Here is a 22,852-nt window from a genome sequence, read left to right on the forward strand (position 1 = left end):
TATTTTCGATCCTTTTGTTCTTTTCATTCGCACGTGTACCATTTGCTTTTCAACGTCACGATTTTATTCGACTTAACTAAAGCTTCTCGAAAGATAGCTAAAGTGATTTGTGAATTTTGTCCAAACGAGCAGCGAGCCGGGGATACCGAGGAGGAAGTGCGCTTCACCCTCGTGATGTAGGTTGGACGCATCGCCACCCCGATACAAAACCGATGCGATGCCGCCTCGACAGCGCAAAGGGAAGCCGGCGTGGCGCGGTTCCGCGATTTGCATGAATTTCATTTCATTTGCTCGACAGGTCTGTAAAGCCAAGCGCTGCAAATATATATATATATATATATATATATATATATATATATATATATATATATCGCAAGATCCACCCTTGGCAGTAAAGATCAGAGGGCGTTTACGACCGGGGAGAGCCCCGTTGATGATCGCTAGACGCGCGTCTAGGAAGAGTAAGTTTAAAGGCCGAAATGCGGAGAGGCACTCATGGAAACTTAGCCAAGTATGTCCGAAGGGTAATAGAGCTAGAGGTTCGATCCGGAAAGGTGGAATGAAATTAGCGGATTAGAGCTTAGCCCTTAATCCTTGGGGAGCCGTGCCGTGGAACACGCGCGAACCCAAAAATCGTCTCTCGCTATCTTAACTCAATGTACCAAAAAAGTGCTCGGTTAAACAATTACAATATAAGACGAAAAATTTTTTAATGTGGAAAATATTCCGTTTATTAGCTGAACGAACAAGATTCTAAAAATGCATTTAATGTCATCAAGTGAAACATTTGGACGATATATTTTTTATTACATATAATAATTCTAGAATCGATAATGGTAAAATGTATGAATTTTAATTTAAAATATATTTTAAATATTTTGAAGATATCTATTTTCTTTTTTTGAAACCAACATAAACATAAAGCTTTCATAAAACACGGGAATATACGTAATTGCGAATTCTATATTTTACTTTCAAAAGTGACAGTAAAAAAGCTAAAGCGCGACCAAGCGCGTAAAATTAATTTTCTTTATGCAACATGAGCACTATTTGTGTGTGTGTGTGTGTGTGTGCGTGTGTGTATGATATATATGACAATAATATACAAAGTAAAATAAAAACTGTTACATTGTTTAACACTTTCATTTGAAGAACGACATAGAGATTTCCAAGCGTCAGAAAAAACATAAAAATTCGCTTAACGGCGATCGTTTAAGTGCCCATGTGGAGTAAGTGGCGTGCAGTTGGCGTTTCTGTATTTAAAATAGCGGCCCGTTAGCGTCGTTGTAGCGCGTTAATTCGTCCCGGTGATTATGGATCCATTAGCGTGGCAGCCAACAAATAGCACGGTACAATCCAATAACCGTCGCGGCCCATAATAAAAGGGGAGGAACCAGGTTTAGGCACCAGTCGGGGGTAGTTTAGTCGGTGGCGCATAGTAGCGTGTATACACACACACACACATACACGTCCACGACTGTGTATGAAGAGCTTCACAGACGCGCGCGTGTCCACGGGATTCACAAGGGTGGCTCGACACCCTCCCCCAATGCAGGACGCAGCAGATAGCGATCATTGCGTTCATTGTCGCATCATTGTAATATCCTCCTGCTCTAACAGGAGGGTTGGACGAACGAAGAAACGCTCGTGGAATGCCCGGGGTTCCCCGTTCGATGTCTGCGTGAAAGTACCGAACGGGGTGGACGATGAGGGAGGGTGGGATAAAAGCCTTCGACGTCATTTCTAAAGACCGACATCAACGATGTCTCGATCATCAACCTACTTCCGTGAACCCGTCAACGTGGCTGAGGATGCTTAGATTTCCACCTTCAGTATCGTTTAGTATTAAAGCATCGTAAACATTTTTAGGGATCTACAGACAAATGTCAATATTACTAATATTTGTGCACGTGTCATAAAAATTTAATCTAAACTTAAATAAATTCCATAAAAAAGTTTGATTTATAACGTAATTGCATAAACTTTATGACTGTTATCCTTAAGATAGATGCATACGAGTATATCTTACTCTGGTTTAAATTCATTGTGCAGTTTTCCAAAAGACTCAAAGGATCGCGCGCTGTATTGGAGCTTGTTCACTCAACATTCGGCGATGAATATCGGCTTCAGGCGGTGCAGCGAGCTCGCACGGTATGGCGAGCTATTAAATGACGAATCATATTCATGCGCGAGCATGCTCGGTTATCTTCTACGCCAGTAAAATCGGGAGTTTTAAGCAAACAAGTTGGCCAATTTTATTCATATTCCAATCTGTGACATCAAAATAAAAAAAATGTCGATATATATACATATCCCTCTATCATTTTGTTAGATAAAAGTTTTCTCGACCCGTGTTAATTTGGACCAAATCGTCGCCTGTAAATATTTTAATAGATATTTACACCATATTTGCCTCCGTGTTTCTCACGAAAAAATGAGTAATTTATAAAATAGTTTTAAAACAAAATTAATTTTACAAAAAAAAAATAGAAGAATCGCTAGAGTAATACAAGAAAGAAACTATTTTCATATTGTTATCTATTTTAATTACCAACATATGGCTATTTTAATTATTTTCAAATTATTCTAGTTCGAAACAAACTACACTTAAATTTATTTTTTATTTGCTGCAATCTTATTATATTAAACAGAAGGATTGCCATTTAACTCTCTGACTTCAATCATATTCTTACTCTCTTCTGCAATTTGAATTTTTTTAGCCAAAGCTTTCTTATTATTTCAGACTGTCAAAAAATATAGTAAAATTTATAGTTACTTTTTGACATCTCCATTGCATTGCCAAGAATTTTTTTAACTCAAATGTTAAAAATTATTATTTAATAGACATTGAAATTTTAGCAGTTTTGAAAATAAAATCTTTGCTTGTGCAAAGAAAAACAAATTACAGATGTTTAATATATTGTACTCTTTTTTATTTTGTACATTGCAAGTGAGTGTGTGAACTCGATATAGCAGATACAATGTGTGTGTGCGTGTGTGTGATATTTTATTCATTTGTACGTGCGCATCCTCAAAAAAAAAATACAAGACTAATTTCAACAAAATCTCGATTCATGTAGGGTTCAGCTTCCCATTTAACTGGCCACCCCTGCATAAATGAAAGCTCGCCGTAGACTTCGCGAGATTCGTTTGAAAGCAGGATATGGTGCTAGGATGATCGAGGGAGTTCGGTCAACATTTGAGCACGGTAAACAGTAGCCACTTGTCAATACCCCTCCCTCATCTATCTTTCTCCCTCCGTCCATCTCTCTCTACCGATCGACTTTCGAATTCGGCGTATAAGTCCTTCGTACGGTTCCCCGTTACACATTGATCTTAGCTGGGGGTCGTCTTAGGGACTGATGCGCCCTGGGAAATGCCCCTCGGCCGTCGCCTCTGGACGTCACTTGGCGCGAAGCATATTGCATGCGCCGCAAATTGCGTAAATACGGGTGGGCAGAAGGTTCGTTAGCGCGTATGATGGTCTTTACTATCACTAGTGCGAATCCGATGGATCCTTTGTGCCGTGCATTCAACGGAGGAACGACCAGACCTAATCCGCTTTTTGCTCAACAAAGCGCGGACGCGCATAGTGATGTATGTACGTAACGCGGTGACGGATCGGGACAAAGTGGCTAGATGCGCGTTTGCATTTGCGGCATCGCATTGCGAAATCGTTTTCCTCCTCCCGGGGTTGTCTCGGCGTGGAGAGATCGGTCCGCGGCACGTAGGAAATCCGAGCTCCTCGAAAATGTTGTTCCCCAACATGAGCCCGCATCTCAATTAGACCGTAGGTAGCTTCGATTTTCAATTCCTATTACCGATCGCAGCATGGGAAGCCGATAGGGGGAAGATAAAGGAAAACAAGATCGATTTTCCACAACCGGTTTCGACACGAGCGAGAATTTTAAGTAGCTCGAGATACATTCCTAAGCCGAGTCAATAAGCAAGCGTGTATGTACGTACGCGCTTTCACTTTCGTCAAACAGGGAACGCGCAATGCGGTCGACCGAACGAACCAACGCCACGTCGTTCCTCCGATACTGCGTTCAATCGTATAGGCGAGCTATACGGCAGGAGATGTTCCCAGGTGATTCCCCCTGTCCCTCCGAACGCTAGGCTCTCCCCGTAAGAGAGAAAGTAAGTACGAGGGGGGGAGAGACGATGCGGGAGGACTCTCTGTGACTTAGGACGTTAACGAGACTAACCGGATTCATCGCGCGGCGGTGGCGGCGGCGGCGGCGACGGCGGCAGCCGACGACAGGAGCGGGAGAGCCGGCGGGGAAACGCGCCGAAGAAAGGAGAGCACCGGGCGGTGGCACTGATTTTAATCAAGATATGGCCTGGCAGCAGCCAACGGCGGATCAAGCGAGCCAGGGCTTATCGATTTTCTAAGTGCTCCCGACCGACCGACCGACGGAGCCGTCGTCGCGCGACACCCGGCGTGAAATTTGAAACTAATGGAAAGAGAGATTTGCACGCGCGCGTGTTTTATTATTCGTCCAATCATCAAACGTGCAGGCAGATTTCTTAAAAAAATAAGCACCGCCGTTCCTCTTACTGTCACCGAGTCGCGGAGTATTTTAGCTTAGATATCGAATTACGCCTCTCATTTTAAATCTAAGAATCATGGTTCTATCTACGGAAGTAGTTTTATATTCTATAACACTCTCGCATACGTGATGAATATATGAATTTAACATTTAAAAAAATTCAAATCAACTTAATCTTACACACTAAAAACTTCGGTTTGACGTTCAGTTTCCCTCTCCGCGGCATACAAATAAGGGAAGTTTATTCGAACATTACAAGTTCAAAGCGTATTTAGCAGAGCAGTTACTATGTTCTCAAATATACCAACGTAATTTCTAGATGTAGTTCAAGCAGTTTGCACATCGTAGAACGAAATCCTACCCATGTTCGTAAAATACAACCGCCGGAAACCAACATGCTATGATTAACTCATTCCTACACTAGCTAAATATCATAATTCAACCTTGCTGTCGTGTCGTCGTCATAACACAAGTCGAGAGTGTAAACGACAAATATAAAAATTGTTTTCTAATCATATTTAATTAAAGAATTATTCGTTAGCCATAATTGTTTGTAAACTGTTTAGTAAACTTTTATTTTATTTTATCAGGCAAATCAAATATTAATTGTATTAATTTTAAAGCTCAAAAACTAACGGTGTTTTCACAATCGTACAATCTTTCCAAATGTTTATAATAATTATTATAATTAGCATTAATTTTCTGTGTATTTGTAATGCATAATACACAAAAGAATTCAAACATTAATAGTTATATTTGAAATCAAAGTAAAGAGTAATTAATGTGATTGAAATCTTTATTTTATTAGGAATATTTATTTTGCGAACATAACATATGATAATAAAATTTTTACCTACATTCTTATACCAGTTCTTAGACTGAATTGATATAAGAACTACCGTAATCAATACAAAGACGAAATTGGCGAAAATGATTTCTGTAAATTTTACTTAAGGGTCAGTTAAATAAGGACTGGCAAAATCCCTAAAAGGACTGCGTCCTAAACAAGAGATGCGCATCGCCGCTGATAATTGTCGTAAACGAGGTAATCTCTTAATCGATCGTGCGAGTCGACAGCTTTTATCCATCTCTAGGAAGAGTAAGACTGATATTTTTTGTCGTTTGCCCGTTAAGAGATTAAAGCCAAGGACTTCGCTCGCTTCGTTTTAGGGCCATTATACCCTCTCGAAAAGGGATAAGGAAAGACACATAGAAACACAGAGAAAAAGACACAAAGAGAAGAACAGAACGAGAGACGGAGAAAGAGAATGAGAGAAGACATACAGAGGGAAAGAGAGAGTGTGTGTATGTGAGGAGGCGGAAGAGGAGGGTGAATGCTGAGCTTGCAGAAAGGGTGCCTGGTGATGCGTACCGCAGCTACCTCGCCAAATGCATTAAGACCATCGTCCCGTCGTCCCTCGCAATATCGTACTGAATTGTACGACTCTTGTTGGCGAGTGCGGCCCGAATACGCTATATTCCTCGCACTTCGTCGAGCGCAACGAAGGTCGACAGCGACGTTCCATCCAGCCTCTTGGGTGGCCGCGCTTGCCATCCGATATATAAGCACTCGCGTGGCTCTCGAACGCTGGAAACATCACGCGCGAAACCTCTCTCGGTCGATCAGTTAACGTTCGATCGCGGGACGCTGGCAGGGGGAGGCCGTTGTAAAAGAGAAATGGAATCTCGAGGAAATCGAACGCGTGCCGCAAGGGCGAAACCGGTGGCTCAAGTCGCACCACGGAGCGCCGTTTCCGGAATGCTGAAATAAAAACGTCGTCTTACGGCGCGCCGGGGTTGTCACGCGACCTAAAAAATTTATCCTCGAGATTCCTCTTTATTTCACCCTTCAAATAAATTGCGCTTTCAATAATGTACAAAGTATAGAGAAATTAATAAAGCGAGTGACGATTCAATGGGAAGAAATTTGATTGAAACGATATTAGAGAGAAAATATGTATCCATGTTCGTAAAAAAAAAAAACATGGAAAAAATTATTCGTTCGGTCGATTAATCGTGTATTTTATATTGATCATATTAGTTTCATTATTTCTTCGCGTTGAAATACAATACATACCGCAAATCTACAAGAATTATAATCGCTCTATAAATCGTGCATTGTATAATTTTGCGACAGTTTAAGTTCAAATTATTTCCTCCTAAAACAGCATCTACGTTGTCATGCATGTGTTTAAAGTTATTTTTTACTAAGTGTTACCGATCAATTCCTGGGACCGTTTACTACTACGTTAAAAAATTACAATTATAGTTATAATATATAATTATATATTAATTGTAACAAATATTCAATTGTACGAAGAATATATTGTAGTCGATAATTGCCCATATTATCTCGATACTCGATACGTACGACGCGATACATATTTTAAATGAAAGTGATCGTGAACGAAGATCGTGCCAAACGTTCTCGCGTCGATAGCACCATACATCGCGTATCGTAGGCAAAGGAAGCGATATTACACAGCTCCGATCCTTCCCTCCCTTCACCCTCCCCCCCCTTTCTCTCTCTCTCTCTCTCTCTCTCATTCTCCGATTCGTGTTTGAGTTCCACCGCGATATGAATGTATCCCTCCCCTTCCTACCCCGGCGCACACGGACGTACGCATACGCGCAGACACGCAGATGCGGGTGCCGTGTCGCATATCGATTGAACGGCGTACACGTATTTACGTGTCCCGTGTAGAGGCAAGCAGGTTCACGTAACACGCTCCGCGGGAACCGAAATCGTCGGTAAGGGGGGTTGGGAAGGAGCTCGAGGGGAAGCGAGATCGGAGGTGGTGGGCCGCCGCCTACCCTAGGCGAAACTCCCGTCGCGTCGTCGTCAACAAAGCTGAAGGTGGACGGCGCCAACCCCGGGTGATAATGATACCGTGCCGGGGCATTTGTCATGCATCCATGTACGATGCATTACGACGACAATGACGACGCGTGGCGTGGCGTGCGAACACCTACCGGAAGTCACAAAGTCGCACCCCAACTGGACTAATGGCCTAGTCCAAGCGACACTACTTTTTTTGAAACTCGATTGCAACGGCAATTAACGTTAATCTCGATCAAACCTTCGCTTTCGGGATTATAAAGATATGTGTTATAGATATATCTATATTTGAAAAAAATGATTTATTATTATTTAAAATAAGAAGAAGTTGCTTGTGACACCTGACTTAGGATTCGAACAGAAGAAACTGCTCATCTATTTGTAAAAGCCATACGTATAATATTTTTAGGTAAGTATTCTTTTCGTCATTTCTGATAAAGAAAAATCACTCACATATTTTTAATTATATATAATATAAAATGATTTAATTTATAAAACTGTTTAACAAGGAAATTTTAGTGACGACACTAAATCAAATTATTTATAGTATAAATTGCAAACTTTTACGTAAAATTATTAACCCTTTTTTTCTTATTCAAAATATTTAATTATGTAATTAGCAAGCACTTGTGGAAGACAAACAGAGGAGACGGCTGGTCGATAATGATCTCGTAACGGAACGTGTACGGCCCGCCTATCTAATAAAGCATCATGTACTCTGAAGATGCGCAAACGGCAGTTGTCTAAGGTACAAGTCAATTCGAATATCCTATAGCTAACTTGTTGCTGCAAATCGCAGGTCGAATAATTTAGCCATTTTAATCAATTGAGTACGACAATTAACTCGATATTTATATAAATTTATATAAATACGTTTATAAAATAGATGTAAAATACTGTCGATTATTGCAAAGATATGTCAAGAAACAAGCATATCGAGTACATTTGTTCCTACCGCAGTAAAAATTAATCCTGGAGTTTTTCTAATTGTATTAATCTTCAGAATTAATTACTTTTAAGAAAGAACTTCAAAAAATTACATCAAATTATAAAATTGCAAAAAATATTTAGATTAGAATCGTAATTATTTCCAATACTGAGATTTCAATATTTTTTTACATGTATCTTTAGATGGTAATTACTATTTATTAAGACCTTGCGCGTTACATCAAATCCCCATCTTGCATTCCTGTCGTTGTACCTCAAGTGAATACCAGTCTACATCGATCGGTTTCCGTAGGAATGCGAATCGCGTATCAACAACGACGGCCACCGAGCGAACATGAAAGGCGCGGGAGATAGAAAGCACTACTGAATGTATTCGTAGTATCGCAAAAAAAACACACGTAGTTTTCAAATTCATTGCGTGTTTCCGTTTACTTCTAAAAATTTCCAGTTAATAAATTATTTTTATCTATGAACATGTTGTAAAAAGACACCCTTTTTTTCTAATCATTATTCTCTAGTCATTGTGAAAGAAGAAATTTCTCTTCAACGCTGCTTTCTTGCGATACTCAGAATGATGGGTCGAAGGTGTGAGGCACAATGCAATCGTAGACTTTCCTGGCCGATATCCATTAGTTAAATTGTTTCTCTCAATGTTACTCCTCGGCTTCACCCCCCGTGGGATCGACTTGTTCGTTTTGGTAATACGGACAGACGCGATACAATTGCCGAAGTATCGCACTGCAAAGGGAAAGACAAAAAGGAAGAAAGAACGAGAAACTAAAAAAAAAAATTCGCAGAAGAAAAATGATCAGTTTTCACAAAGTTTAATCGATTAATTTACAATATCGATACATAGAAGATCACATCGAAGAAATTGAAAAGTAAGAAGCCGATAAGTCGGAGTTGAAAATCTGATTACGAGAAGTCAGCAGATATGGCACAAAGCTTCCAAAAAAATGGAGATCATTCATAATCCGAATAAAATCACATTTTTTCCTGGAAAAGCGCATTTATGGTATCAGAATAGTACAGCGAAAACATCGGCTCGGATAACAAAAATAAATACTTAAAACACGACAATATGCAAAATAATATCTTTTGAAGATGTTCCCTTTGCAATTTTCCATACAGATGAATTTAAGGAAAGAAATTAATCTGGATGCTTGTCTAAGGATATACAAGATGAGAAAAATTCTGCAACTAAAGAAATTTCCAGAAAACAGTATGAGAAATACAAATTTGAATTTCTCAATTCTCAAATCTTGTGATTAACTGACACGTTAGCTTATTTCATGTACACGTGCTACAAGAATCAGTTCGTATTCTTCTAAGAAAAAAAAATAAACAAATTATTTCCACAAATAACTTGTTTTGTTTATCAAACGAAATAAAAGTCTGAAATTACCTTAGAAGGTAACTTTTTGACAATTTACTAGAACGATAACTAAAATTCGCATTGATAAGAAGATATTTCGAAATTCTATAATATTTAATTTCAGAGCGAAATGATGATCAAGATCTGAAGTAAATAAACGAGACAACCGCACGAAATCTGCTTTTTCAAATTAATTGTTTAACCTTCGTTCGGTCTCGAACAAGGCCAACGTGTTCGAGTTCACACACTGTGCGGAAGAACTCAATATGCACGTTTGGCGAATGTCTTTCGCAATTACGGAAATTCAATATGAGAAAAGGCGACATTATAGGTCGCAAATTTCGCAATTTCCTCATGATTCAAGCCGGATCAAAGAACGACGCGATTTCCGTAATGCGGTTGCTCACAGGTGGTGAATTACGACAGATTGTGGCGATTAATGGCAGAAAAGAACGATCAAAGAAAGCTCTCGCCTTATCCCCCTCCTCTCTCATTCCCACTCTTTCTCTCTCAAATAGGCCATTTACATCGATTAAGCTTGAGCCGCAGAATTTGGGGATGGCCGAGGCCGTATGCTCATCACTTCCAATGTCCATATAAACGCCACGCTGGGAATCGCACATCTGGCGATCGAGCAACAAGTACACGCATTAAATGTATCCCGCTTACCGACTTCAATTACATAGAGTGCACCCTGCTGTACACTGTAACTTTTGCAATTTTTATATCAATAGAATCGAGCTGAAGTACCGAGACCGCCATTCTGCGATTTCGAAACGGTGAGAAATATTTCACATTAAAATATACTAATAAATATATAATAAATAATAAAATATACTAATAAAATCTCTTCTTATTCTTTTTACGTATTTCAAGCCACAAATATAATAAGATGAAGTGAATCTCAATTTAACTCTCAAATGCGATACGTATATAGATTAATTTCAAGTAATGTATGTACATACGTATACATCAATAAATATCGATATATAAATTTCACGTAGTTCTAGAATAAAAAATTCCTAATTTTCACGTAAAATTTCATTTAATTTATTTTGCATGACAATCTCCCTATAACAATGATCAGAACTTATTTGACAATTTTTTACGTAACAATTATTTATAGAGGCAAATAAGAGATAATAACATTAGCTTTTTAATAATCTTACGATTTGTAGAAACGATACAGATATCAACAATCTAGATCACGGGCGTGAGAAAGAATAATCGCATTGCTTAAATTCCACAGGCACTTGTAACGATTGCAAATTAGTTCTATTAGTGTCAAGGTGCGTAGTGAATGCAAGGTCGAAATCATAAGATGCAACTACCCCATATAAGAAATAGAAAGTAAATGAGCAACGCACACTATAGGCTACGCAAGTATTCCGTCGTTGCTCCCCGAAGAAGTATAATTACATCTTATTGTGCGTAACCGTTTGATGTATAAAAAATTACAGCATCGCACAAGGTATGCATAAGTAATAATCTATCTGCAACTCTTTTAGAAAACGTATAATTGTCGATCCTACAAGTAGCTCTAATCAATCCAGAGATCTATAATTTTATTTCATTTTAGACTCTGTAATATTTTCATTATTAACTTATATACATATATTTGTATAGAATGCCTTATCATTGTATTACTTGAAACTTGTCGTGAGACGAAAAATGTGACAACATACATCTGTAATTATATACGAGACCTTATATTCCATACCATTCATTAAAGACGAGACCCAGATATGAGAATATAAAAAAATTAAAGCTTTTTCGTACTAATAAAAGGTATATAATTGTGTTATATATTATAAAAACACATCAAATGTAATGTTTTAAAAGTGTCCAAACCCCAATATAAAATCAAAGATAAAATCTGAAATACCCAAGACGAGGCTATCGATTGTGTAAGCGTCGTAGGAATCTTCCTCTAGTAAGAATCTTTTACACAACGTATTTGCCTGTGCAAATAACTCTCGATTTCCCGCGTACCATTTCCCTTTACTTTGCGCAACGAAGGAGGAAGCGGGGAAACAACAATGTCCCGTAAATCAATTGCTACACGATTAGCAATAATTTTTCATAATGCGTACCGCGGCGTGTCTTTCATCGTTCCCCTAATTCTCATTAGTCATCAAACTCTCATCGCCAAAAAGGCGCAGACGATTACGACGTACATACATGTCACACGTACACGTAAACTCCCCTGGGCACTCGGCGCTCTCACATATGTACACATCTATGAAGATACCCCAGCGCTTGCGCAACCCGCGCCTTCACGTGTACCATTACTACGAACGTTACTACGACGAGTACTACAATCGTAAGCGTAGATACCGTGAGGCAGAGCAAGCTGAACATTGTGGACCGTAGACTGAAGCTCGATAATCCCACGATACTGAAAAGTAACAGGGAAAGCACAAACGTTTCGTATATGTAAAACTGATAATGGTATAGACACGATACGAAAATCAAAAATTAATTTGCGGTAATTCAGCAAACATAATATATGTGGATTCCTAAAAAGATTAACTAATTTAATATTATTATTATTGTATGTTAGTGAATAAAATAAAAACAGTAGTCGAATTATAATTTTTCTTTAATTGTTGCTACTGTACTATTTTCATACATTTTCAATATACACTTTTTTAAATTCATTTCTTTTATTTATTATTAAATATTAATAAATTATGTTGAAAAATAATGATAAAAATCTCAATTTTTTGTATAAGTATTTTAAGTATTCCATAATCATTTATGTAAAGTTTTATTGCAATTTTAAACTTAGTTGCTCTGTAAAGAAATAAATTGCAATTTATTTACAAAACAATTAATCTCTACATTTAATATAAACCATCTTGAAAATTTAAAATATTTATATTTCAAAAATCAGATTTTTACTTTTTAATTACATTTCCATTAAAGCACATTTCTACTCCTTATTAAAATAATGTTTTGATTCAGAAAAATCACCGTACAATTTTATGTATCATCTTCAAATGCAATATAGAACAATTGATCTCTTTTTTTATATTGAAAATATGTGTAACACATCCTTAAAAAAAAAAGATCGTTCAAGTTTCTCTCGACCAGTTTTGTTTTCAGGATAGTGGCTTTTGGCGTCCTGTACACTCTCTCCGTAAAAAGACAAGTACCCGTGAAACGTGAGTCGATATGTCGAGCGATGAACGGTCGATCTCTCGGTGAAATATTGTCAGTGCCGCGATTCGCAATATCCGAGCCGTCGACGGTGATTCGAGACGGCGCACAGATCGCGGCACCCGGGGGATTCGCAGCTTTAACGGGTATGCTGCGCTTCGGGGCTGCGCCTCGCGTCACGCACCAACAAGTACCCCGTGTAATCTGTAAGAGAGCGCAAAACGAACGCAATCGAGACTGGCCCATTGACCCGGAAGTAATCCCCGGAAAAGAAGATAAAGAGAGATAGCGATCTCCTTCACCCTCGTGTTTGATAGCGCACGAGTACAACCGGGAACGGGAAGAGGGGAGGGGTACTCGTGGTATTATGCTACACCGGCAACATGGGGTGGGGGGTGGGGGGGGGGCGCATGTGTAGTATGCCCGAGAGACCTCGCGAGTTATCCCGGACCGTATCCGCGCCAGGAGGCCCGGGTATTGTCCGATTCGAGATTCGTCGAGAGCGATCGAACGGCTCCCGACCGGGGTTTATTGGAGGCTACACGCGCTCGCCTCTCGCTGATACTCGCGCGTCGGTGTACGTTGTACATCGATTCGACGTTTGGAATCTGTCGTAGTGCCTCTGAAGTGGACGCCGGCGATCGTCAGCGAGAATTTTTATTATAGAGTATTCTTGGTCTTGGATCCCCTATAGTCCCCTACCACGCGAGCACGCTGTGCAGAGATTTCACCTTAATACGTGTACGATCGTTCTTCCAGTTATAACCTATTGATGAAGAAGTAAAAATTCCTGCGAGCTAACAATAAGTTCTAGAATGCGAAACTTGGTTAATAAATTAGTTTATAAAATATTTGTGATAAAAATCAGTTACAATTATTCCATGTAAAATAATTATAAAATAAGAAAAAAAAATTCTTAGGTTCCTATTAATTTGACAAAACATTGTACAAAATGTTTTTTTTTATAAAACACGTCCAGTGTAAATACAATGATTTTACAAATATATAAACTTGAGTTTAATTACAGAGGAATTTCGATTGTATTACGTCTATTAAGTGAACACTTCGTAAATAAGGATAAAATGAGATACGGGCATGGAGAACATGGAGAAAGAAACTAATAGAACTTGATTAGAAAGTAATCCGTAAAGAAGTGTTCTTAGGATTCAATTCTCCCAAATGTAATTTAGATTTAGCATAAGGAAAATTGCAATATTTACATTGTACTTAATTGCGTTGTTTCATTAAACGTTTAATAAAAAATGTAACTACAAATTTCTTCGTACGACACGATATTTACAAATTAACACGTGACGTGAATTCATAATAATAAATTAAAAGGACAGTTCAAATTAAAGTAAATAATTAATTTCACGTTTCAAATTATTCAAAATTAATTTTAAAAAGTAAATGATGTATATCTTAAAATCATCTTTTCAAAGTATAAATCCGTATCCATTCTTCAAAAAATTACTTTTATTATAAAGAAGTATTATATGTATGTGGAAAATATACAGTCGTTGTATGTGTGTGTTAAAACGTCTGCATAAAGATTGAAGAATAAAAAAGCATAAATTATATAAAAAGATTATATAAAATCATACTTCACGTTTTACTTCAACACTTCGCTTGTCAATTCATGGCTATGAACATTCTAAACAATAAAAAGGTTTAGTAACTCATTTTTTATTAAACACTAGATGAATAACCCGGTATTATCTATTTGTATTAAGTAAAGTAAAGTAAGACAAATCGAAATCCCGGAAGGGAACGGTACGATAACGCTGACTTATTCACGCTTTTGTGTTCGCCGTGAAATCGCTGAAATGGATTATCCGACGATTTTGGCGGAGCCCTTCGATTCACCGATGATGGCGAACTGGTTTGAAAGCGAGTTCGGTCGATGAGACCGACGTTTGAGAGGAAACGAGCGACGAGACGGAAAGCGACCCAGCTTCGGCAGAAAGAGACAGGTGGAGAAAGAGAAAGATAGTGATGCCGAGTGAAAGTCCTCTAGCAAAAACCAGGCCAGGGGCTTTGGTATCTCGGCGCGAACACACACCGTATAGCCATTATGCAATTACGGCGACGCATTTACCGCCGTCTATTTGCGCGTCGCATCGCCAAGACGGCCGCGTCCCCATTTCCCATTGTAATTTACGTTCTAAATCGCTAAAAGTTTTCAAATTACAGCCGCGGTTGAGAATATTGGCGGCGACATCGCGACATTGTTTTTACCGATTAGCGACGAGCCACCGCAATCAAATGCCGCGTGAAACAAGACCATTATCAGATTACTGTTTTTCTTTTTCCTCGTTATGATACAATCATTCTGCTGATACTTTCGGAAATAGCAAACTGATCTCTCACGATAACATTATGAAACACAAAACGTCTCAATATTATATATATGTAATATATATAAATCTAAAAAAATCTTTTTCTTTATTCTTTAATTTTATATATAATCTTAATAACGATGTTGCATAAATAAATGCAGATCATACAGAAGAATACTGTTTTGTTGTACCTTGTGTTTCATGAAATCGAGAGAATAAGCCGGGAATATATCGAGAAAATGTACCGAAAGAAATTCTTTGCAGTCCTTCTTGAGTTGACAATAGCCAAATGTAGATCAAGGTCGTAAATTGTCTGTGGTTCTGTTAAATTTGAAACCTTGCTCCTCTCGTAATTGTATATGGCAGACATGCGTTTCATACATATAAATAATAAATTTACTAATAAAAATTATAAATGTATTTTTGCTTATTACAATATTAATGAAATTATCTATACAAGAATTTATATTTCTATAAGTGAGCCGAATTTGACCTGCAGTGAAAAATTTAGTCTAAATTAAACTAAATTAAAGTTAATGACTTACAAAATTAATTTGTCATGTTAAATGTTAAATATTAATCATGTTAAATGTTATATGAACAAAAACTGATTCAATTATAAGTTACATTAAGATTAAATTAAAAGTTAATTTTTAAAAGCATTGTTTATAACAAATTGGAATGCTATAATTTTAAAAAATTTTAAACTTAAAAGTTAGGTTACTTAAAACAATTATGATATAGCACACACACACACACACAAATAAATTTAATATTTTTTGAATATATAATTTTTTGAATATAATGAAATATAATATTTTTTGAATATATAATTTGAAATAACAAAAAATTATTTCTCACGTGGGAATATATTTTTTAACTTTCATGATTTTTTTCCTAATTTTTTTATACTTTTAACTTAAAAAAAGTTAAAGTTTATACACTTAAAAAATTATTAGACAAAGTCAAAATTTATTAATTCTTTAACTTTATTAATTGTTTCACTTTTAACTTTTTAATTAGTTACTATCCAATCTTGTCTGTAGTGTTCTTTTAAACATTATTTTGTCCCAAATTAATTTCTGAAATTATTCCTATATGTAAAACCCTTTGTATAAATGTAACATTGATGTAGACTCCCCAACCTTAAAAAGAAAAACCAACAATATAGCAATAGCCTTTGTTACACCGTTTTATCCAAATTCTATAATAATTTTAAGTAGATTTATACATTATTTTTTATCATAAAAGAAATATAAAATGTTGGCATGACCAAATAGCGACTATGAAACAACGCATTTGCAGCAGGGAGTTAATGCAAATTGTACAGAGGGGTTTTACGAAATTTACGAAACTACCGCATATTTTTTTCTCGAAAGGTCGAGAGGTCGGCGAACGTTCCATATAAGGCATTTTCTTGCATCCGCCTGTGTACCACGAAACGGAAGACCACGTAATTTAAATCGCTTTGTGTAATAACAAGACTCGAGATGCGAACGTTACCGCAAAATAATGGGCGTGGTATAATAACAATAACTACAAGTAACTGCTTGCATCGCTTCTGGAACGCGATGCACCGCACGCGAATCCATTTTAAATTATTATAACACAACTCTCTCTCTCTCTTTCTCTCTACACACCACAATGTTAGTCTATTACAAGCTAAATAAATATATTAATTCTTACGGTATGCGGAAAAATAATGTTTGCGTACTCATAATACGTCACGCATAATGCGGATATTTGCATCTAAATGTTACGGCACAATAATGCTGGATGTGCGAATTAATAAAACGTCCAGATAAATATCCAAAAATATAAGTAAAGTGTAATAAATGTTTAGTACATATAATTTCATAAAATACATACGCGTAATTGATAAACACGTATAAAAAAAATAAAACTGAAAAATATTTGGAAGAAAAATTAAAAATATATTTTATCGTAATTCTTGTATTCTCGATAATAACACTAGGAAAAAACTTAGCATATAAAAGATCATGGAAATTTATTACTTATAATTCAGTGTTCATTGTATTACTCATTGTTATAGATATTAATAATCATAATTATTCCTATACGAGGTCGAAATCTGAAACATTGTTCCGAAAAGCAAGGAACCATTACATGCGCCATTTTCCTCTTCGACCCAAGTTAATTTCTCCGGACTGGCGTGATGTCGCGTATTCCGTCGCGCGTTCGACGGCATCATGCACGTTTAACTGTTACAATAATCGAAGGGACTTACCGAGGTGTAATGTGGCGAGGGCGAACAAAAGCAAACCGGAAATAACTCGTAGCGGCGTCGCGTTCATTTTTCGGTGGTTCCGGCCACTGCGGGTCGAGCCCTCTTCTTTTCCGTTACTGCTGCGGACGGTGGTGATGACAGCACATGTACACACACACGAACCACACGCGCGCACTTATATTTGATCTGCAATTCGAAAAGAACACCTCGAATGAGAAACTCACGCTGATCCTCCTACGCGGACAGATCCCCGTCAACCGCCCCGATAATCTTTAATTTTTATATAACAATAACTACCACACGTTGGCCAATGTAATTTAAATTTTAAGTTATTATCGACGACCAATGCGTACAATTCGATTTGAAGAGAAAGGAAATTTTGATTTATAAATTAATCTATCGCGAAATATTCAAACGTCGGAAGAAAAACTATGGCGGGTAAAAAGGATACAGCGACAGAACGATTTAAGCAGCGTGAATACAACAATTGTAACAAGTGTATCTCTATTTGGATTTATATTGTTAGACAACACGAAGAAAGAATATTTGGCAAAGAGAAGGATACTGGATCTCTCGCCACGCGTCGACGAGAAACTCTCTCGATGCGCGTCGAGTGATGCGAAGTCACGAGTGACTGCTCAATACGCACGAGGAGCGATCGAGGAGAGATCCGACGATATCGATGGTAACGATCTACCGGCTGAAAGCCGACTGAGAGAAAATTCGACATCAATCGCACGGCACACCTTTCTCGCGCGACCACGCAGCTCGCGGCCCGTGTGTAGGATCTACCTTTACCTGAAGATCATACTTCTCAGATACAAAAGCCGTAGAAGAGTATCTTACGACACGGTGAGTCTCTCTCTCTCTCTCTCTCTCTCTCTCTCTCTCTCTCTCTCTCTCTCTCTCTCTCTCTCTCTCTCTCTCTTCCTCTTTATATATATGATTGATATCTCGAAAATTTAGTTTAATATGTAACTTGGGAATGCGTATTTATCTTATTAGCTCGGTTTATGCATGCCAATGCATAGATTCTATCTCGAAACTGATTTATTAATCACTGTCAAATCAATTTTCTTCCCCCTTCTGAGCATGATGTGCGTTATATTATGCTCCAGCGAAAGTAGCTGTAGAGAAAATCACAAGCTAATTAACAACAGTTATTATATACAAGTCTTGGAAGATACGCGTTTATGAGAACTTACTTTTACATCGAGTTCTATTAAATCTTCAATGTTTTACATGCAGATCGTATCGTTGTTATTAAAAAAAAAAATCATATATAACATATACACAAGAGAAATCAGTCCGTATTCGTAAGATATTTCAAAGTGATTTGTAAGCATCCGTTGAAGCATATTTCATAACTACTGTACGCCGCGGCAAACAGAAATTTATGTGCTAGCGCATCTGGCAAACAAGAGCTCATGCTAACATGTTTGGAAAGTCTCATTACTTAAATTTACTTGCCTGGCATGTTATATGTTATGCACCAAAATTGTGGAGGGGAGAGTTAAGTGTAACGCAAGGCAACGATTAAAATGTCATTGGTGTCGACAAAGAGCAATTTATTCACGCGCTGTCTTCCGCATCGTTTCGCGACATGCAGTTTATTGAATTCCGATAGAAATGGAAACAAAATATAATTAATAAAAACAGTATATGGACGTTTCAATGAACGTAAAGTTCAGAGATAAAATTTAGTAATTCAGTAGAAAAATTTTTTTACAGAATAATATAACATTTGTAAAATTTTTTAAATATAATATAAAATAAGATTTATGCCAGTCTTTGGACAAAAATCTGATTCATATTTTGCAACTTGGTGTAAAAATTAAATGCCCATATAAAAATACAGAGTCGCCGTTTTAAATATATTATAAATTATATTTTCTTCTTTCAGATATCTTATTAACTGTACTTTCTTTTTTTCTTGGCAAATTGTTTATTTATACCACGTCGAACACATCGAAACTTTATTTTAAATTTAGCTTTCATGTTGTTTAGATCTCCGATTTGTTCCCAAGCATGTATCAGGTTTTTAGGATGCTATCTAGGAAAAACGAGTACACAATATCTCTCAAACGCGTATTGTAACAATACATTTTCTGCTATGTATCGTTACGTACATAATCTCTTTCTACCGCTCGATAGCACACGCGGAATATACACACCCGGCATTTTGGCAGCGCTTCACTCGGAAGTAATTTCTGCCTATCGCGATGCATTTCTCGAAAAGAAAAGTTCATTTTCAAATGATTATGAATAAAAGTGTAGAAATATCAAAACATGACGTTCCGAACTTCGCTGTTGCATGTACAACTTTAGATCGTGATAGAAAAGTTTCAATTGATATTATTCCCAAGTGTTTCGCAAACTTTCTCGCATAAATTTTTCATGGCAATCATTTGTTTTTTATTCATTGTAAAACAGTAAATGTGTATTTTTATATGTATATACAAATCAGTTTGTTATTCTGATATTCTCTACATATTTTTTGTATTTAATAATTCTTTATCATTTTGTATTCTGTTCACATTTTATCTTTTGATATTTTTGTATTCTCTTTTTCACTATCAAATTTTCAAGTATATCAACTACTTCTAAGTCTCTAAGTTAGTAACTACACGTAATTTTTTTGGTTTATATTAAATATAATTGTGATATGCTCTTTCCATCATTATGAATTTTATATTTTTTATCGATTCGCTCATTGCAAGCTCATATACAATTACTTTATTTTCACGAATTTCTCATTACTATGCAATTAAATATTAGATCATCAATCAATAAATTCAACAATGCCATATCCGAAATTCATAAAATTTTCTGAGTTCGAGTAACTTAGTTACTGAAATGCCTCGAGAAACTCAGCACATACTGATTAATTTATCGTAATTAATTAATATTCTCATCGATCATTGAAAGAGACTTGTTTCCACATGACAAAACAATTTTACAAAAGCATGCTAAATTGTCACGCAATGATCATAAAACAGTCAAGAAACTTAACTTGTTTAACACACCCAAAATGATAAACAATTCTTTAGGTAACGTTAACTTGTCTCATGTACGTACAATGTACTTATAAGAAGTTACCTGTTATATATAAGTAACATAACGTGCATTACCAGTAGAAAACAAATTAAACGAAAAGTAGATTCAATTGCAGAATTAATGAATTATATTGACAGATGCATAATCGTAAACCAAGCAAAAAACAGTCGAAGTTCGCGCAACTTTGTTCATGCTAGCAATCAAAAACAAAAAATTAATACGTACTGTATCGTATAATATTCGGAATTTCGTCATGCGATCACTCCCCGATCGTCATCAAGGTATTATAAGACAATTAAAGTGAGAGAAAGGAATGTCCATTTCAATCAAATTATTATTTCTGTTTTGAGAATGCTATACTATAATACGTATAAATTCCCGCCATCATCGTCAATGAAAATATCTTCCGGCAACGACAATTACAAGATTATTCCGACGAGTGCTCTGTCACGAGTGCGATATATACCTCGCGGTAACACAACCCGCTTTTACCAGACCCGGAATAACGATAACGATAACGGAGATTCACCCTTTTCGCGCCGCCACGTAACCGATCTTCCCGTGCACATCGGTCCACATTGGTAGAACTATTCTTACGTTCACCGACATCTCCCTCCGCGCACACAGCACACCATGGGGACGTGAGTCCGCGTTAATTTTCACCTGGCGACCCAACCCTCTCGATCGTACATTCCGTCCACTCGGTGGGGCCTTCCGCGCCGACGGACGGCGGCGGGTTATATTCACCGTGGTCTCACGCTCGCGTTCGCGGGTGGTGCTCCGCGGCGTTATCGCGCGCGCGTTATCCTCTCTAACCGGGGGGGCCCCGACAATCTTCCTGACCTGATCAGCCACACGCACGGCGCGGCGGCGGCGGCGGCAGCAGCAGCGGAGCCGGCGCCGAGGGGCCACCACACACCACGGTGTGCCACCACCGTGGAACGCGCGTTTTCGTGTGGATGTGGAAGGACTGACGGTGGCGGTGGCGGCGGCTCGGCACTACTCGCGCCGTTCGGGAGCGAGTACGCGTTCCCCGGGACATGTATTGGCGGGTAGGAAAGCTCCACCTATCGCGCGACCAAGTGGGAGGGCACAGGAAGACCCGGAGCTTGCGCCCTCCGGCTGGCCCGCGCACCAAGCACAACCCCTTCCTTGGCTTTTTCCCAACTTTCGAGCTTGCGGTGCGCCCCCTCCTCTCTCCTCCCTTGTCCTATCCCCTCGGCCCTCTTCTCGCCATCGCTCACCGTCGTTATTACCATCGCCGCTACCATCCTGCAACCCCCGCGAGCTTTCGCCTTTCTCCACCACTCCCCCTGCCCCGGTCTCCGCCGCTGCTCCCCTTCCCTCCCCCCTTCGTTCCACCCTGCCTGTCCTTGCTGGCCACGACGGGACTCCTACCTAATGCGATACAGGGCACCAAACGGCGAAATTCGGACTAGCAGCAGCGAACCGCAAGCAGGGAGTCGAGGAGTTTCCAGCCGAGAAGCGCGCGGGGGCCAAAGGGTACCCTTTGCGAATACGCTCGCAGGTTTCGTCTTCTTGCGTTACCTCCGACCAAACATCGTTCTTGTTCTCTCTACCCTTTTTACCGTTCTAGGCGCGGAGTGTACCCTCCCTATCCTATCTAGCTAAATTTCGGAAATTTGCGACTAAGTATGTTTGCATGGAAGTCACTGAGCCCCATTCGGTTCTTTTGGTATGAAGCAGACATCCTCTAGTTCTCCTCGCATAGTTTTTTGCTTTGCACGTAATGTCGAAACGCGAATCGAGAGTTAGACAACAACTTTCTGAGATGACGGAATCTACCGTAAATTGCGTCTCCTTAGAAATTCAACACCGTTCGATGTATCTTGCTAGTACTTATCGTCTTGTACATATATACTTTCTGTATCTACTCGACCGAGCTTAGTTTGTGAATAGCTAACGCATTTCGAATAAAGGAACGAGATAGATAATGGGAAAAATGTATATTTTGATTCGATGACACACAAAAAAGCTGGTATTTCTATGTAATTTTTATTATAATAAATAAAATGTACTTTTTATTATAATGAAATGTATCGTTAGCAAGGATTTTCACTTTTTCATTTTCATTTTTTAATCAAATTTTTCCTAAAAATATTTTTTATAACATTTTTAAAATAATATTTGTATAAAATAAATTCCTAAATCTTATATATGACAATTAGTCTCGCGATTGTACATACATACGCACGTATACATATTTATAACTCAATCTTTATGATTGGTTTTCCTTGAAAAGTCGCCTTTATTCCACGTTAAAAAATTGGTATTAATTGATTCATTAAATGTTACAGATTTTAAGTTAAG

The 22,852-nt window shown here is 37.9% G+C and overlaps 1 protein-coding gene and 1 long non-coding RNA gene across 7 annotated transcripts in view; one reads left to right on the top strand and one right to left on the bottom strand.

Annotated features, from left to right (window-relative positions):
* The window catches only part of LOC105840171 (protein Skeletor, isoforms B/C), a 70,784-nt gene that overhangs the window by 30,938 nt on the left and 16,994 nt on the right, over nt 1–22,852 (bottom strand). For 3 of the 6 annotated variants that reach the window (XM_036284408.1, XM_028189097.2, XM_036284407.1), the window contains exon 2: nt 17,465–17,650. In XM_036284408.1, coding sequence (XP_036140301.1) covers nt 17,465–17,531 — 67 coding nt within the window. In that variant the 5' untranslated portion in view covers nt 17,532–17,650. Of the gene's footprint in view, nt 1–17,464; nt 17,651–18,262; nt 18,592–20,746; nt 22,583–22,852 lie in introns of those variants that run through there. The other 3 variants (XM_036284406.1, XM_012687037.3, XM_028189095.2) reach the window with 3 other exon arrangements.
* On the top strand, nt 540–12,320 carry LOC118644805. Its single transcript, XR_004962579.1, has 3 exons — nt 540–7,801; nt 8,013–9,753; nt 9,840–12,320. It is a non-coding gene; the product is annotated as an uncharacterized LOC118644805 (long non-coding RNA).

Source organism: Monomorium pharaonis, chromosome 3 (assembly GCF_013373865.1).
Source record: "Monomorium pharaonis isolate MP-MQ-018 chromosome 3, ASM1337386v2, whole genome shotgun sequence".
Classification (NCBI taxonomy): Eukaryota; Metazoa; Arthropoda; class Insecta; order Hymenoptera; family Formicidae; genus Monomorium; species Monomorium pharaonis.